This window comes from Chiroxiphia lanceolata, chromosome 6 (assembly GCF_009829145.1).
Source record: "Chiroxiphia lanceolata isolate bChiLan1 chromosome 6, bChiLan1.pri, whole genome shotgun sequence".
NCBI classification, from domain to species: domain Eukaryota; kingdom Metazoa; phylum Chordata; class Aves; order Passeriformes; family Pipridae; genus Chiroxiphia; species Chiroxiphia lanceolata.
Genome location: NC_045642.1, coordinates 60,945,658 through 60,963,995, shown reverse-complemented (window position 1 = coordinate 60,963,995; position 18,338 = coordinate 60,945,658). Strand labels below are relative to the sequence as shown.

Genomic DNA, 18,338 nt, shown 5'->3' with positions numbered 1-18,338 from the left:
CCAAGGTGGAACTTGTGATTTAAGGTCCAGACTGCTGAAAAAATAAGGACCTTGATTCCCCTTATAACCACTATCTGGAACAGGAGCACAGCAATCTAAATCAATATCTAAACAGAAAGAAAACCAGGCAATAACTGGATAGACTGGGGATGAGCCATTAAATCAAAAAGATGTGCTCAACTCTGCCAACTGCAAAACCATAAGTCAGCTTTGAGCAAAAGGAATACAAAGAACTAGTGAGAAGGAGCTGAGTGCATCTGCATCTCACTCTGTGAGATATGATGGGTGGAGACACCTTTCACTATCCCAGGTTGCTCCAAGCCACATCCAACCTGGCCTGAAACACTTCCAGAGATGGGGCAACCACAGCTTCTCTGGGCAACCTGTGCCAGGGCCTCACCACCTTCACAGCCAAGAATTTCTTCCTAACATCTAATCTAAAACTCTTTCAGTTTTAAACCATTCCCCTTGTCATTATCTGCCCATGTAAAAGGTTCCTTTTTCTCTTTTTTATTAGCCCCTATAGGTACGGGAAGGTTCTCTAAGATCTCCCTGGAGCCTTCTACAGGCTGAACAGCCCCAGCTCTGTGACTTAATGACATAACCCTGAGATTTGACACACTCATGTTGAAGAGTTGAGGAGCTTCTATTTATGTTCAATACAACCAGGTCATATGGGTGTACAGTTATATATGATTATTCACCTTTTGCAGATAAGGAAAGTGGGAAATAGTTGCTAAATAAGCTACACAAAGGCACCTGTTCATGCAATGACTGATTCTCATGTCCCCAGATCCCCACAGCTTTGCTGCTGGTCTCTGAGATGGGCGTTCCCATATTAATCGCTCTAAGTTTGATGCCATAAGTTTGGATGCAAACCTGATAAATGCAAGTCTATAAATGCATCTTTCTGCACATCAGCTACATGTTCTTCTGCTGAAGAACCTGCACTGAGATGGATGCTTTTGTGCCAACCAGGGAATATTATCTGCACAGTCTGCACCCAGTGCTGGGTCCTAAAGCCCCTGACTGGGGCCAGCAGCAGAAAATGAATCCAGGCTGCAACCATCTCTTATGTTCTACAGCTGCAACTACTGAAAAACAACAATAGCAACAAAAAAGACCTTTTCAGGAAGCATATGAGGGCTCTACTGGCTGTAAACAACCTGCAGACCACCTTTTCAGGAGCCCTGATACATGAGTATAATGGCCACTCTGGAGGACCTCTCAAATTCTGTCTTTCTGAAGTAAATGTCTCCTCTTTGTATTGCTCTGAATAACGACTGTTCCTCAAAACATATAAAACCAATTACTAAAAAAAAAAAAATAAAAAAAATCCCCATTTAAACCTTTGTTCCAGCACAGATAAAAAACACTAGAAATATTTTTTTCTCATTTCAGCATAACTCAAACAAGTGTGTCACTGCCTCTGTTTAAGCACTGACAAAGAGTTCCATTGGTCTGACACCAAAAATAACACACCAGCACCAGCGTGGGAGTGTCAGAACAGATCCTGGGAAAGAAGCTTATTTGAGAACATCTGTGGTGGAACTGGCAGCTGGAGTATGCATTTTGAAACACAGTGGCTACACATATTTTAAAGTTACTGGCCATGGCAACATATTCAGAGTTTGAAGAAATGCAGAAGGAAGTGCTGCAAATGAAGAATGATTTTTACATGTTGAAATCAAAACCTCTACAACTCCTACACAAAGTTATCTACGCTGACCTACAAAAATAGATCCAGAACATCCATTTGGAGTGGAATGTTTTGGACTGAATTACGCCATCAGAAAACATTGCTGACATCTCCATTCACCTTGAAAAACAAATGCTCTGTCAATATTTCATAACTCCAGAGTTAGACACTCTGGCCTCCAGTGAGGTTGTGGACACCTCCTCCTTCAGCACTGAGCTCTTCCCAAGCAAGAACCTCTGATTATTGGTGATCCTTCCTTACCCACCTGGACTCTGTGTCTGGAATGAAGCCTGGGAAGGTCGGGACCAGGCACACAAACACTCTCCCTCTGCTACCCCTGTAACTCGTAAAGAAGTCACGTGAAAGGCTGTAAGACCCTTCCACACCACCAATGTTACAGAGAGCAAATTTCTGGCTGAGGGCTGCTGGGGAAAGCCAGGCCAAGCTGCCAAGCAAAGCCCATGCCAACAAACAAATCCACATCTCGGAGATGGATCCAATCCCCGATGGAGCCAATCCCCAGTTCCTGGGAAGAGCAACTGAATTTCATGAGCTTTGGCTCACCCTCTGGGGAGGATGACTAGGGTACTTCACTTCCACACCAGACTCCTATTGAGGAGGAGGAAGCTGGACTGACAGATGTTTTTATTCAGGTGAAGCCAACACATCCATGTCTGAGGGAAAAGCCCCCAGGACTTATGACTCTTTTTCCCTTTACTGCAGCTCCAGAGCCAAGACTTTATTTTAAGCTCTTGCTTACATAAACAGTCCCTCTGAGACCACCTCAGAAAAAGCTTCTGAGTGAGTCCCTTGGACACACATTTTAAGGGATATTCTTTTCTGCAATGGACCCATGGGGCTTTATTTTATCCAGGGATATACTTGAGCTGACACCAACTCCAGCCAACTGCAGGATTCACTGGCCTGGGATCAGACCACCTTCCCACCACTTCAGCACTGACTGAGCAAGATAAAACACAAATCATTTAATTCAAAGCTCAGCACCATCCCATCAAAGAAAATTTTTCCTAGAAACTTTGTAATAAATTGTATCAGATGTGATTCCAATCATATCAAAATTTATACACTATACCCCAAAGCAAAGGTTTATCGGTCCATAAAAAAATCCTTTGAAAATGAATCCTGTCACTGCTAGAATTTAGTGACATTTCCAAAAAGAAACAGACATTCTGAATTAAACTCTCACTTTTACCACTGTAAATCAAGAACAGTATCAATGAAAGCCATGAGGCTGCTTTGGCATGAAGTTGTTGTGAAAGGGGTTTAGACCCAGGACAGTCCAGAAATCACTCATATGCATCTCATTAATAAATAACCCACGATACAGCTTCTACTATCAAGAAACACTGCAGTAAATCCGGGCTGGTTCACGGGTCTCCTCAGATCCATGAGTAAAAGCAGTCAGCTCACTGACAGACAGCCCAGCAACACACTGCTTGTGTTCATTTCCTATACAAACTATTGCCTCTCCTGGCTGAGAGGTGCCTCCAGGGAGTGATTCATTCCTGCTCCCTCACATACCAATCTTAGGAGGTGAATCACCTCTCAGAGGTGTCCAGCTCTCCTGCTGACTCCAGGAAGCTCCAACAACTTTCTCAGTACTTATCAAGGCTTACATTTATATGCATCTGGATGAGTACAAACCTGACTGTCTCAGACACTGAGCACATGCTTCAATCTCCTTGCCTGACTTAGAGTCCAATTAAGCCCATTTGAGGAAGAGTGGGTTAAAGAAACATTTTCCAAGTAAGCAGCTGGGGCAAAAGTAAGTATTTATCACTGTACTGTTGCATTTTGCAACCCCAGGAGGTACTTCCATCTGTTTTCTCTGCTGCCCTTGAGGTAACAGCTCTCACAGGTCTGATCCCTGGCTTTCCATGATGGCATATTTGAGACAGTTGTCCATACCACCCACCTGGGTACACTCAGTACCCTTGCTTTAGCTGCTGCTGGGGAAAGGGGGATGGCCAGGCTGAGGTGAAGGCACGCTCTCAAAAGTATTTGGTGGCTGTGGTGTCAGCTTGGCACACACCTCACATCCTCCAGAGCCACTCACCCACACACCAACCCTTCTCGGCAGCTGTCTCTGCTCCGTTTCTTTCCATGTGAGCAGCACTTTGTGACCACTTATCTGCAAGCATCTGGATGTCTCTTCACTGCTGAGGGAGTCTTCTTGCCTGGATTTCACTCCACTTTCCAGGAGTCAGCAGTTGCTGTGGTTCTACCAGAAGTTATCTAGGAAGCCACAAACCTCAGCTGTGTGAAAGCTGCCAACACAGAGCTCACTGCTCCCCTGCTTCTCCTCCCAGCACACAGGCCCAGAGTCCCAGGCTGCTCTGGAATCTCTTCCATGTGCCCTCCTCATGCTTGCCAAGGAAAGGGAAGACAGACACAGTGCTATTGGGAAGCTGGCTGCCCTATTCCATTAGGATTCTCTGGGAATACCTGCTGAAGAAAAAACAACAACTGGCTGCACACACATTTAATGTGTGGGTCCAGTATTAATTCAGCTTGGCCAGCTCCATCCCTAGCAAGAACCTTTCCATTTTCAGCCTGCTGGATGTGACAAGTGCTGTCATGTAGTCACTTCCAGTCTATTGCCCTTTTTTCCTAGTGCGGTTTTTGACGCTGCTGCTGCAGCCCAGCATGGAGAGAATGGTTAAGACTGGTCTAACAGAGACACCTGACAGCAGCTGGACGGGTTAAGCTGAAGGCAACCACAGCTTGTGAGATGTGTGGGGCAGAGACAATCTTTAATCCTCTGCATTCACCAACTGGCATGACACGAGCCCAGTCCGAGCTCTCAGGAAACAAAGAGCAGCAAATCACCCCATTTTACCAGCTCACCTGCCCATAACACTGCTCCCAAAAAAGCAGGTGAGTGTATGAATTACAGCATCACACATCCTAAAACCTGGTGTGCCAGCAGTAAGCAGGCAGCTCCTTCAATTTTCCTTAAGGCATTTTTCCTTCAAGAAAGAAGCACCAGGCAACTACCAAGTCCACAGAATTCTTCATATCACACATACAATTACAAGAAAAATGACACAAACTATTGCCTGGTCTATCAAAACCCAGCCCTGTTGGTAATTTAAGCCAGCCTGAGCCAGGTAGATCGAAGAACTGGAAGTCACGCTCTGCTGACAAGCACTGGACCATGGCTCTTGCTTTGTTTTGCTCTTGGATGAAGTCCTGAATTTAACTCACAAAAAGGAATCACATTTCCATTGCTGGTCTGCTCAGACCAGAGGCAGCACACACCTTGCCATTTTACGGCTTCAGAGTTCTTACCAACGTACCTGGTGGGAAAACAGGTCATTTCTAGAACAACAAGCGACTTCAGAAAGTACCACACAGCTCTTTAATACATCTGACAGTGAATATCATAAACTTGAACAGTGCAGTTAAAGCCCGAGACTTTTACAGGCATTTTAAAACAAAAACTGGAACCTGAACATTGGGAATATTTTTAGAAAAGCTTTCCAGTCAATCCCTGGTTTATATGGCACATATACCCTCCATAAATTTTCAGCTTTATTTCTGTTTCACTGTCAGGGCAGTCAAATCTCATGCTGGACAACATCCCCACATTTCCAGTGACTCTGAAGTGTGATGTGAAGTTGGTGGGCTCTCTTAAAGGAATGAGGCTGTTATGTCCAATCAAGACCATAAAAAAGAATTCCCAATTTCTCTCTTGTGGCTTTTCTATTAAGGAATTGCTTCAGAGCTTACACTTCTGAAAATAAGGGGGGAAAAAAGCAGTTTAAGGGGACAACTGCTATCTTGAGCTGAGGGACAGCAAGCACAAAAAAGTTGGTGCCTCTGCCTTTACAGCAAAAACAATAAATCTAGAGCACACTACTAAAATACACCAGAAACATCAATGACATTACATGGACCTAATTTCACATAATTTTAAAAAACAGAATTGAAGTACAACAACTTTATCAGCTGTTCACGTTTGCACATCAGTTCCTTCAGCAGAAACCATTCACACAGCAGTTGAACACAGGCAACAGGAATTTAACTGCACTTATCCCAGATGATATTAAAGTGCTCAAAAAGCTATTTGAGAATTACTTCAAAAATACACACACACAAACACACACACACACACACACACACACACACACACGTTCCCGTTAGTCTGCATGGAGCAGGAGGAGCATGCGGAGCGAATTCCTGCCTAGGATTAGATGTACGGGGGGGGGGGAAAAAAGAGCATTTACCGTCTGGCACAGACGAATTTAATTCTGAAACATTGAAAGAGGGTAATGGTGCCACTCTTGCCGAACGTTTCTTCATCCTTTGGAACTGCTCTCCTACTCACGCTCCGGCTCTGTCCTGCATCACCTCTGGTCCCGAGTACTACGGCAAACACGGGGCGAGGGCTGGTGGCTGGATGTTGTTCTGGAGATGCTGCAGGAGCCTATGAGTAGTGATTTGCTGTTTCCCTGGGAAACCATTTGCAACACGTTCAAACAATGCTTGACCTCTGCTAACACTTTTCCCTCATTCGATTGTTAAGCGCGGCAGATAAAATATAAACACATGAAGCGACCGCGCCTCGGAAACTTGAAAGCTCCTTTGCAGGAAAAGAGGGATTTCACATGAAATCTCTGCGCTGTGCTGGGAATGCAGACAGGGGTTTCTCAGACAACTGCAAGGGAATTATGCAACGCAATTTTCTGGTTCCTTACCCTGTGACAATGTACGGATGATTACAGTAATTATTTTAAATAAACTTTGAATAATGGAACTCCTATAGAGTCTATAAATCAGGAAAGCCTGGGGCAAAAGAGCCAGTGACACCCAACTCTGTGTCTGATAACAAAGCAGTGGTATTGGAGCAGGCTCTTCTAACGCCCTATAAAAATTGTCACAACCAAGAGATAAATATATACAGGCTGGTCTACATTTCTTCCTCACTTCCCTTGAGTCACTTAGGACATGTTTTGTCCCTCTTTCCCTGACATCTTCTCTCTCCCGTATTTCCCTTTTATTACAATTATTAGTATTCTTGGAAGTTGTTCACTCAGAGCAATGGAAAATTTTCACTGAGCAAACCAGTGTCAACCCACCCGCACAACTTCTGCAACTCTTAAAAGATCCCATCCACTCGTGGAGCCAGCACTGTGCTGGGAGCTTTCTTGGCCAGGAGGTGTTACCAACACCTCTGAAGAGCCCTGGCTTCAGAGCTCTTCACCAAAAGACCTACTATCAAGTCTTACCCAAAAATTTGTAGGGAGAAAGCTTTACCATTGATATTCAAGGTATCTGCTATAGGAACTACAAGAAATAAAAAGGAAAAGGCCAGAAAGGCAGCTCAGCTCTACCAGAATCTGGTAGCAAAGCTGCTGAGTTTTTAAGAGGCACAAGTATGGGCCTTTTATCTATAGTCTTTGTACTTCTGTTATCAACTGGGAGTGGGCATTCCTGGCTGGGGGCTTGTTCCTCCATTCCCTACTATCCCACCAAAGAGGGAGAAGCCATCAGCTGTGAGGAAGGCCAAAGTGGTTTGAAAAGGATGGAGAATCGCTGACCTGGAATGTCCCATCTTGGGCTTCCTAAAGCACCCTGCTGCAATCTCCCACGTTTTACACAGTAACATGAGCTGTCCTTGGGATATGTGCGCATGGAGTGATCCCTTTTCTCATCCATAAGGAGTTGGGACACATGGAGAAGCAGAGGGGGAGGAAGCAGAATCCCAGCTGGACCATCCTCTGGACAGAAGAGGCTGGCACATATGGAGAACTGTCCTATGGCATCCTAATGGAAGAGGCAGCCTGTGACTCCACTGTACCCAGAGGGGGAAGAAGGGATTCTTGGATCCTTGGGGTAACCATCTAGCAGCACTGGGCGTTGTCTTAAACACCTGACCTTGCCCTGCACATTCCTTTAATGCTGCTCTTATTTGTCTCTGGGGGACCAAGTCTTGCCCTCTTCTGTTGGGATGCAGTGACACAGCAAGGAACAGACAGTGGTTACCCCATGGAAAGGAAGGACAAAGTACCTCATCACCCCTTCTCCCATGGCCACCCTGCCCCAGTGTCACATACCTGGGACACACTATGGAAGAAGCACAGGGAGGAGAAATGGTTACAGCTGTCTGGTTTTCGATCCAGCACATCCTCTCCTGGAGGGCTTGGAGCTCTCCTTTAGGATCTTCATTATATCCCTGGTGACTCATAAGGCTCTCCACCATGACAGTCTATTCCACAGCATCCCACTGCATTGCCTAAAGCTAACTGGCTTTTATGGCTTATCTGCATGCAGAGGGTTTCCAGCACCGTGTAACAACCGCTATTCCAAAGAAAATTATCTCCTCCAATTTGCAGAAGGAATTTTATCCTCCCGTCCAAAGTGCTGAGAGTCAGCAGAGTCTGTGATGGAGTAATCACCACTCAAGTAATTGCTGGCTCCACAATCACAAGGCTCTCTATTAATACGTGTCTAGTCCTTGAGCATTTATATAACATAAACAACATAATAATATAACCCAGAGATTGCTTTTAGAAAGCCATTTCTGCAAATAATGGAATCATTAACGAACCTTAACAATGGCGGGGATGAAACGCATGAGACAATGTCAAGCAATTCCAGACATTTCTTCCAGACAATTTCAGCACTAACAGCAGAACGTGACTGCATCTAAGAGTTGCTGCCTCTTTTTATTCAAGGGAGAATCAGCCATTGTTTCAACACTCTAAGTCAGAAGCCATATTCTATTCCTCAAAGCAATCTTTCAGATCTCTACCCCAGAGCCTCTGCTTTGCACAGCTACAAGGGAAACAAAGAAAACACAAAGCTGTTCTAAAATACGTTGGATTGGTACCTAGAACTCCCATCAGGGTTTGCAGCTTGAAAAGCATCGGTTTCTCTGGCTAAACAAGCTTTGGCCATCTGTTTCTGCTCCTACTATGAATAGCTGATTGCATTTCTGTACGAGATGCTGTTCATATGGGCCCTCTGATCCTTCCTCTGTGCCCTTTATCTCCACTCTAAGTGTGCTGAAGAAAACAACAAAACCATATGGAGTGGAAGAGAGAGAAGGAAGCTCTGTCCCTCTCTCCTGAGGTACATCAGACACCAATCCACCCGTAAGTGCACTGTGATTACTGATGTACCAGGATGGCATAATAGTTACTCCAAGTAACTATTACAAGGCTGCAAGTCAATGTAAAATCTGCAGTCCTGTGCCACCTTATTCACTGATGCTTACGCAAGGCACCACAGTGGGAAAATGTGGGGTTTTCCCCCAAAATTCAAGACTAAACTAGTTTCCATGTACCTTTAAAACAGTTCTTTGTATGTTGTTCCTTGCTTCAAGTTCTGTGCTTTCAGTCTGGAACATGTTAAATTTTTCTTATTCTCAGGGATTGGAAGCTGTGTGATACCTGGAATTCTGGCTCATGACTGTGAGCCCCAGATCACTGTCAGCCACAGCCTAGAATGAACAAACACCGACACAATCCAGTGCTCCACACAACATAAGATTCTGGAGCACAAATCTGATGATGGGCAGCTGGGGAAGCTGAGGGGGACTCAGCCTGGAGAAAAGGAGGCTCAGGGGAGACCTTCTCACTTGTTACAACTCCCTGAAAGGAAGTTGCAGCCAGGCGGGGTTTGGTCTCTTCTCCCAAACAACAAGAAATAGGACAAGAGGAAATGACCTCAAGTTAAGCCAGAGGAGGTTTAGACTGGATATTAGGGAAATCTTTTTCACTGAAAGAGTTGTCAAGCCCTGGCACAGGCTGCTCAGAACAATGATTGAGTCACCATCCCTGAAGAGATTTAAAAGACATGTGGATGTGGCACTTGGGGACATGGTTTAGTGGTGGCCTTGGCAGTGCTGGGAGAATGGTTAGACTTGATGATCTTAGAGGTCACTTTCAAGAGCCCTAAATGATTTTATAATCAACCTACATATGCAATTATTTTCACTCTGGAGTCCCTATTGGCCAAGGAAAACTGCAGTCTGAATTACAGCAGTGTAAAATATAAACTACAAACTACAGTGCAACTATAGAGTGTAAATGATAGCACAGGCTGCAGGCTCACAACTCCACATCTGCTCCCAGTTAAGGAACTCACCAAAGCTCTCCAGACAGACATATCCACGCCCTTGCAGCAGCTTTATTGTAAAAGAAAACAATTGAATGGGTGTGGCCCAGCACAGATTTCTCATCCCAGCCAAGAGTCCCAGCGGCTGGACGTCTCTGAAGCACATCCTGCTTGCTTCCCAGCACCCTCCAAACTGAACTTTATCCTCTTTGCAGACGCTGCCTGCAGCAGTCCCTGTCCCCTGGCTCAGTAAATATTAATCCAGACAAGGGCATGGGGAAGCTGCAAGTTTGCTGACTCACTAACCAGGCAGCAAAACAGTGCTGGCAGCAGAGCCAGAGCTGGAGAGTGCTGAATCACAGCCCCTAACAAGTTCTCCACACTCAGCTGAGAGGGGCTGATGCCATCAAAACATCCTCTGCTCTCTTGGCTTGCACCATCTCTGCTGGCAGGAGTTGTTCATACATATTCAAGGGACCTGCTGCAAAACTAAAGGCTGTTTACTCTTCTCCACTGAAGTTGCAACCTACATCAAAGCTGCAGTTGAACTCCAGGCAAGCACAGGTTTCTCTGAGGCAGAGAAGGTGACAAGTGTGCTGTGGCCCCAGGGAGACCAAATCATCACAGCTAAAGGAAAACAGCTGCTCAGGTACGTGGAACAATGAAATTCTGCACTGATAACGGGATTCATCTCACTTGACTTTGACCTAATTCTGAACCAGCTATACCAACATCTTTTTAGGCTGAATGGTGGGAAAACTTATAACTTCAGAAGACAACTCACAACCATCTCTCTTACAGGTGTATCAGGTATATCAATATCTGATATTAGTAACTCTCTGAAGGCATCCACTTCTTCCCCCAGGCTATGATGCCAGTGAGGTGCCTCGCTCACATGTGGTCGTTTGGTTTTTAGACACCATGGCTAAGGGAGATGCTCCCAATAAGAAACAAAACACACTATGAATGCCTGGTAAAGACATGAAAGGACTTTCTTCGGCTTCAATCAGTTTTGGAACAGTGCCCAGATCCAAAGCTAAAATGTTTGTTTGTTTTGAACACCACTAGTAACAAGATCCATATGAAATCCACTTTGCATGTGTCCCTGCAGCCCCCAGATCAGTCCATTCCCAACCACTGGACCGTAAGACTCTCATAAGTATGACTTTTATTGGTTCTTCCAGGCTGAGCATGTGTTTTAAGATGACAAGCTAAAAGGCCATTATCAAGTTCGTTTTATCCTGCCGGAATATAAATGAGATGCAAGATGCAGAAGAGACAAACAGTCAAACTGAGATCAAAGCAGACATATCCTACAAAAGGAATTTTTATGTGTAGCGAAGTCAAGAGTTTAGTTTGAACTTTTGCCTTGCTTCCAGCAAAATCAGACACATACAGCAAATGTTACTTGATTCAAACAACAAACTCAATCCAAAACAACTTCCAAGGCTCGCAGAGAAAAGAACTGTACATGTACTGCTGTGCCCAGCCATGTCATATGGGTTTTAAAGAATCAAATTCTGGATTCCTTACTCTGTCTTAACTCTCACGGGCTTTAAAACTGTTGGATACCCCTGCCCAACAACCAAGAAATATCAGCTCTGGTCTGCAAAGCACTCCAGTAACACCTACCATGGAGGAGATGGTCCTTCAGTCCCACCAGTGTGTACCCACACATCATGTGGAGCGGACAGAACTGCACACAGAGGGTCACAGAATCATAGAATCCCAGAATGGTTTGGGTTGAAAGGAATCTTAAAGATATTCTTGTTCCAACTCCCCTGCCTTGGGCAGGGACACCTTCCACTAGCCCAGGTTGCTCCAAGCCCTGTCCAACCTGGCCTTGGACACTTCCAGGGATGGGGCAGCCACAGCTTCTCTGGGCAACCTGTGCCAGGGCCTTACCACCCTCACAGCCAAGAATTTCTTCCTAATATCCAATCCCTGCCTTCTGACAGTGTGAAGCAACTCCCTCTTGTCCTATCACTACCTGCCCTTGTCCAAAGTCCCTCTCCAGCTCTCTTGGATCCCCTTTAGGTGCTGGAAGGTGCTTTAAGGTCTTCCTGGAGCCTTCTCTTCTCCAGGCTGAACATCCCCAGCTCTCTCAGTATGTCTCCATAGCAGAGGCACTCCAGCCCTCAGAGCATCTTTGTGGCCTCCTCTGGATTCACTCCATCAGGTCCATGCTCTTTTTGTGGTGGGGTCCCAGAGCTGGACACAGCAGTGTAGGTGGGGTCTGACCAGAGCAGAGAATGGGGAGAGAATCACTCACCATGACCTGCTGCCCACACTGCTTTTGGTGCAGCCCAGGACACATTTGGCTTTCTGGGCTCTGTGTGCACATGGCTGGGGCATGTTGAGCTTCTCATCTGTCACCATCCTCAAGTCCTTCTCCCTGGGGATGCTTTCAATCCATTCTCCCACCAGACTGTGTTTGTGCCTAGGGTTGCCCTGACCCAGTGCAAGGCCTTGCCCTTGGCCTTGTTGAACTTCATGAGCTTTGCACAGTCCCACCTCTCAAGAGGTCCCTCTAGATGCCTTCCTTTCCCTCCAGCCTGTCAGCAGCACCACATAGCTTGGTATCAATGCCAAACTTGCTGAGGGCTGATAGTACACTCAGTCCCACTGTCCATGTCACTGAAGATCAGTCCAAAACTGACCCCTAATAAGCAGGGGTGATTTGTTTGAGAATGTTCATATTAAAGACACTACAGTCTCACACATTTTGCTCAGGGAGGCACAAACTGAACTTTATCCAGATTCTCTGACACTCTGCAAATGCCAAGAAGAAGAGTACTCACTGCCTGCTAAATTCTCACCTAATAACTGCAAGAAATACCCTCTAAATCTGAAGACATTTTAGTACCCTTGGGGATTGCATGTTTATATACTGATCTCTAGTTGATGTTAGCATGGGTTGTTATTTTCAGTAAATCAGCCCAGGAATTCACTCTTTAATGCTCACCCTGTTTTTATAAGAGGAAAAAACACACCATGATCTATTTTCAGGCATCCCAAGCAGGCAAATCCCAGAAATAAGATAAACAGCACCAGCCAAACATCCTCTCAAAGATGACAATATGAAGATGTGCAGCGGTGCTGCAGGGAGCTCCTTGGTCCTCAAGGAGCTGCTGCTGACCAGCTGACAGCTCAGCTCTGCTGCTGGCTCCCACAGCAAGTGAAACCTGTTCAAAACACTGACAGCCAGTCATGTCTTTGCTACCAGAGGCCAGATCCTCCACCACAGAATAGTTTGGGTTAGAAGGGACCTTTAAAGATTGTCTAATCCAATGCCCTGCCCTGACCAGACACAGCTTCAACTACATCAGCTACATCACATGTTAGTACTATAATGTAGTGGAAGTCCCACCTTGACCCTGCTTTGTCCAGCTATTCCACCTCTGCCTCTGGGACTGAGAGCATGAACCAGAAAGCAAACCCAAAGTATCTGATGATTCCCCCACCCCAATATCAGCACCCCCTCCCTGAAGTACTCAACTGACTTGAAAGTAGCAGCACCTTCTGCTACAGTGCTTTTGGAAAGCTTATTTACTATGTGATTTTACAGACCTGACAATTAGTGCCTCACTGGGAAGCACAAGGATTAAATTTTCAATTAAAATAAACACCTCAGATTTTCCTTAATCATGCAAACTTTGAAACATAAACCATCCACCGGGCAATGATCAGGACACACTGATGTCTCCAGAGCTGGCAGAGCAGCTTCTTAAACTTTTTATTCTGCTGGAATAGGAAAATACCATACAGCAAGGAATGTTAAACTTCTAATGCAATTAAAGATGTAAAGAAAAACCATGAATTGTGGGCGTGGAGAGCTCTTCTTCAATTTTAATAAAAGTCACTCAGAGTTTCATGGAACCAGCAAATGTATCAACTGTGATGCACCTTCAATATTTTGACATTATAAGAAACAATACATGGACAGGGCTTGGAGCAACCTGGTCTAGTGGAAGGTGTCCCTGCCCATGGCAGGGGGTTGGAACAAGATGATCTTTAAGGTGCCTCCCAACCCAAACCATTCCATGATTCTGTGATCTGCTCATTTGAGAAGCAGCGCTGGCAAAATTCCAAGGCCGTGAGGTCATGATGCCATGAGCTTCTGAAATACTACCAGAGACTGGGCACCAAAATTCATCATCAAAAGTCACCTCAAATGTCAAACTCTTTCCAAATTTAAGAGGCTAGGAGAAAGGTTCCTACTTCACCCTGGCCACTCTGAAACTCCCTGGCAGTAAAACACAGCAAAAGTAGACAATCAATGCTCAGTCTGCTCAATAACAAAGCATAAATCGAGTATCCATTTCAAATATCCAATACACCCTTTCCAGACAGGATAATAAAATCAGACGCCCAACACTCACATTGTTGGTTTTTTTATCCCAAGGAAAACAGCTTAGATGTAATTGCATGTCAGATAATTATTTGCTTTCCTAGTGTTTTATTAACAAAGCTGCCAGGAGTGAAATAAGCTGTTTCCATTTTCTGCTTCTGCAGTTATGAAGTGCCTCTTCTTTACCACAAGAGAGCATTTGAGTAGAGAAAACTTCCATTTTGTGCCTGTCATCGTGACTGCAGAGCATGTCAGTGTGACAGTAAATCACTTCTCATATTTGCTATCTTTTGGGTAGCCAGCAGTTATAATTAGGTGGCTTACGGCTTTTTTCGATGCCATAAATCAGAATTGCATAGCAGGCTAGAGATCCAGGGCTGGTTAGTCCCAAAATTTAGCCACCCATGTGTTTCTGTCTAAGCAGGTACTGTGGTAGAGGCAGGAACTTGCACCATCCAATGCCACAACCCCCACCACCCCAGATGGCATCAGAAAGTTCATTGGATGAAGAAATGTAGCCAATTTTTAGGACAAATCACAGCATGAGATGTAGTTTGTTGTCATATTAGTGGTGATGCCTCACATTTCCCAGCCGCTCTCATTTTAAAGGCTGGGTGCAGGATTCTCAGAGCCTTTGAAGCAAGATCTGAAGCTTCAGAGAAGATGTGAATAATGACCAGGGTAATCAGAAGTCCAAAAAAAACCCCACATCTGTGTGTGAGGATGGAAAGAACTGAGGCCAAACAACCTCAACAAGACAGAGGGGAGAGAGAAAGTCATAGAATGGCTTGTGCTGGAAGAGACCTTGAAGATCATCTTGTTCCAGTTATTCTCACGTGAGTTTTCCTGCACAAAAGAAAGGATTCATTAGGCATGTCCGTGTAGACAAAGCCAGGACTGAGAGGCTTTGATTGCATTTATGGGAAGTTCAGTGGGACAGGAGGCCAACTGATAAACAAGGAGAACAGTGAACCACTAAGCGGGATGATGCCAGGTAGAAGATTCCCACCGCCGAAGGTTTTCAGGCTGTCCAGGAGGCATGAGGTGGAGTTGGCCACCTCAGAGCATGGTGACAGAGTTTTCCAAAGGGTGGTCAGGCACTGGAACAGGCTGCACAGAGTGGTGCAGGAATCACCATCCCTGGAGGGATTTGAGAGCCATGTGGATGTGGCACTTGGGGACGAGGGTTAGTGGTGGCCTTGGAAGTGCTGGGGGAGCGTTTGGACTCGATGATATCAGAGGTGTTTTCCAACCTAAACCATTCTGTGACTCCATGATTCTCTCAACCTATATTAACCGAGCAACACTGAGCTGATAATAAAAAGGTGCTAATAATAAACACTAGGTATTTAATAATAGCTGAGCTGACAATAAAAACTAGGGTGAAGGAAACATACTGAGAGCTCAGAATGGGTGTCAGAAGTAGGATGTTCTGTAGAATTCCTAAATAAGCATCCTGCTGCTGCATCCACATCACTGCAAGTGGTGTTTTGCAACCTGTGTGCAACAGGCAACACAAGACCACTGCTAAGGACAGGCATGAAAGGAGAGAAAATATGTCAGCAGGTACTGTTTATTATTCTTTTTTTTCTGTGGCTTCTTCGGAAGGAATTTAGATATCTAAATGCCAAAACAGCTTGATACTCACTAGCATCAGATACTTGGTTACAGAAGATTCCTGAGGCAGATGTGAAGTCTTGGGAAAAACTCCTATGGCAGAGCATCAGGGCTTCACGTGGAAGGAACATGAACCATCCACTGCTTCCCAGTTGACTTCAGGAGCTGACACTGAACACACAGTGTTGTAGCTTTTGAAGGAGAATGAGGTGACCAAGTCCCGACTCAGTGGGTGGTTTTGGGTTAAGGCCCTACAATAAGATTAATTTCCAGTAGCTCTGAGAGTTAACTCTAAAATCTACACCTCCCTTCTTGGTTTCTGCTATTTTATTTAGGAGTACTTTTATTTTCCAATTTAAGTGCTGATCTAATGCCAGGGTGGCTTTGCTTCCGCAAAATTCCAGCTATATTTATTTACTGATGGTGAAATAACAGCCCAAAATCTCAGCTGCCAGACATCACCTCTACTCCACTGCTGCCAGGCCTTGGAGTTAGCAGGTAAATAGCTGTGGTCATAAAGGCTCAGCACAAAACATCTTCCAGCAGCCACAGAGCCCTCTGAAATCAGTGATGTGAGTGCCAATGTCCATCTGCACTTATCAGCAGGGCTACCACAGAGGATGCTCATTATCCCTGGTCCAGCAGAAAACAGATCCCATGCAAGTTCAACTTCCTCTCTTTTCTCTTGCCTCATCATTTGAGTCCACTTTTTAAAAAAGCCCAAATACAACCAGATGACAAATCCAGCTAGTACTAGTCTGAAAAACAACCAATGCTGACGTTCAAAAGAATTCTTTCGAACAATAACAACTTTTTGAATTTTCTAGGATAAATGCTCTACAAATTCTTTGGAAAAACAGTAAAATCCTTGCACTATAGAAATTGAAAATTTTGGTACTCAGAAATCTACAACCTATTGTGAGCATTTCTTGTCTAATCTTCACATAATCCTCCCTAATACTTTTCAGTCCAAATCTCTGTTACGTGCAACATCTTATTAGCAAGACAATGAAGATAACACAAGAAAAGTAGACTGAGCAGCATTAGGGGATTTGAGGGAGGATTAAACAGTCGTGACACAATGAAAATGTCAAAGCTGAGTATTCACCATAATTAGTCTGGTTCCTCACACCCTCCCTGGGCTGGTTACTCAAGTCCCTGGACTGTCCCATTGGACTGTACTCAGTGTGACAAGGGGAGGAAGAACTCAGCCATCACCTCGTGACTGGGGACAGTTTCCAACATAAGAAGAGGGACAAGGAGTCTGTTCTTGACTTATATGAAAATCTGAGCGTGGAGGAGAGACTTAGATTAGATATTAGAAATTCTTGGCTGTGAGGGTGGTGAGGTCCTGGCACAGGTTTGCCCAGAGAAGCTATGGCTGCCCCACCCCTGGAAGTCTTCCAGGCCAGGTTGGATGGGGCTTGGAGCAACCTGGTCTGGTGGCAGGTGTCCCTGCCCACAGCAGGGGACTTGAATGAGATGGTCTTCAAGGTCCCTTCCAACCCAAACCATTCTGTTATTCTATGTTATGCACCAGAAAATCGGTAGTAAAAGTGAGACAGGCTCTTTCTATAGAGATCCCCTTTCTGTTTCTTCAGGATGATGATACCTTTTAGTAATGTGGCTTTATGGGCACCTGAGGCATCTCTTTCCTGGAAAGGAACTGGCAGCCCCATGAACAATGAACCTCTTTCAGGGATATTTTGACAGTCCATCCTCCCCACCCACATCCCTATCGTGGGCTAGAGAACCAGGCACACGACCACAGCAACATGTTCTGGGCCCAGCCCCATTCAAACTCACTTTACTTTACAGAAATGGGAGCTATTTTTATGAGGATCCTCCTCAGGTCCTCACATCACGTAGGGAACTGACTGGTGGTTTAAAACAAGGTGGTTCAAAGTGAAATTGCTCCCGTCAAGGGTACCCCTGAGATCTCTGCTGCCTTCCAGTTCCCAGGAAAGGGATGTACCCCTGCTTTCACTGGCTTCTCAAGCAAGGCTTTGCAGGGGCTGAAATCTGGAGCAGTGAAGTCCAGCAGCCATCCTCAGACTTGAAAGGCTAGTATGCTCTAGCCTTTAAAAAATCCACCCGAAATAAATCCATCTGAAATAAATTCTTATTCAACAGTTAAAATCAAGCCTATTTACTGCCACAGAGCCCAGTATTGATCTGGCACTGGTTTAACTTGTCAGAGGTAAATCAGAGCCTGAAGCAGGATTCTGTCAAGTTATTGAAGAGCCCTTCTCCTCATTAGGAAACACACTGTGCTATCAGTACTCTGTTCCCAACAATTAATCCAGCACCCAAGCGTTCCCTCACAAACCCTGCTAACTATTGGCATCTCCAGGCTCTGCTCACAATCCCTGTGTGACAGCATGGATCACGAGTGGGCAGGAACGGGCAGGTCTGGGCAGAGCAGGTTCCCTGAGAGACCCAGCAGGGGGAAGCACAGCTTTCCACAGCTTATGGAACACACGATCAAAGGCTTACTTCTAACACCTTGGCATTCATGTTAAAATATATGAGGAGCTGTTGCCCACTTTTCCAGAATCTTTCAGTGCCTGGGATCCACCTCAATGA

The 18,338-nt window shown here is 45.2% G+C and overlaps 1 protein-coding gene across 4 annotated transcripts in view; it reads right to left on the bottom strand.

Moving 5' to 3' along the window:
* Positions 1 to 18,338, bottom strand: part of SLC35F4 (solute carrier family 35 member F4) — a 118,537-nt gene that overhangs the window by 29,894 nt on the left and 70,305 nt on the right. The window contains exon 1 of one of the 4 annotated variants that reach the window (XM_032691923.1): positions 5,950 to 6,030. The exons of 2 other annotated variants lie outside the window; for them this stretch is intronic. In XM_032691923.1, the coding sequence (XP_032547814.1) occupies positions 5,950 to 6,025 (76 nt within the window). In that variant the 5' untranslated portion in view covers positions 6,026 to 6,030. Of the gene's footprint in view, positions 1 to 5,949; positions 6,031 to 18,338 lie in introns of those variants that run through there. One more of the 4 variants, XM_032691920.1, reaches the window with a different exon arrangement.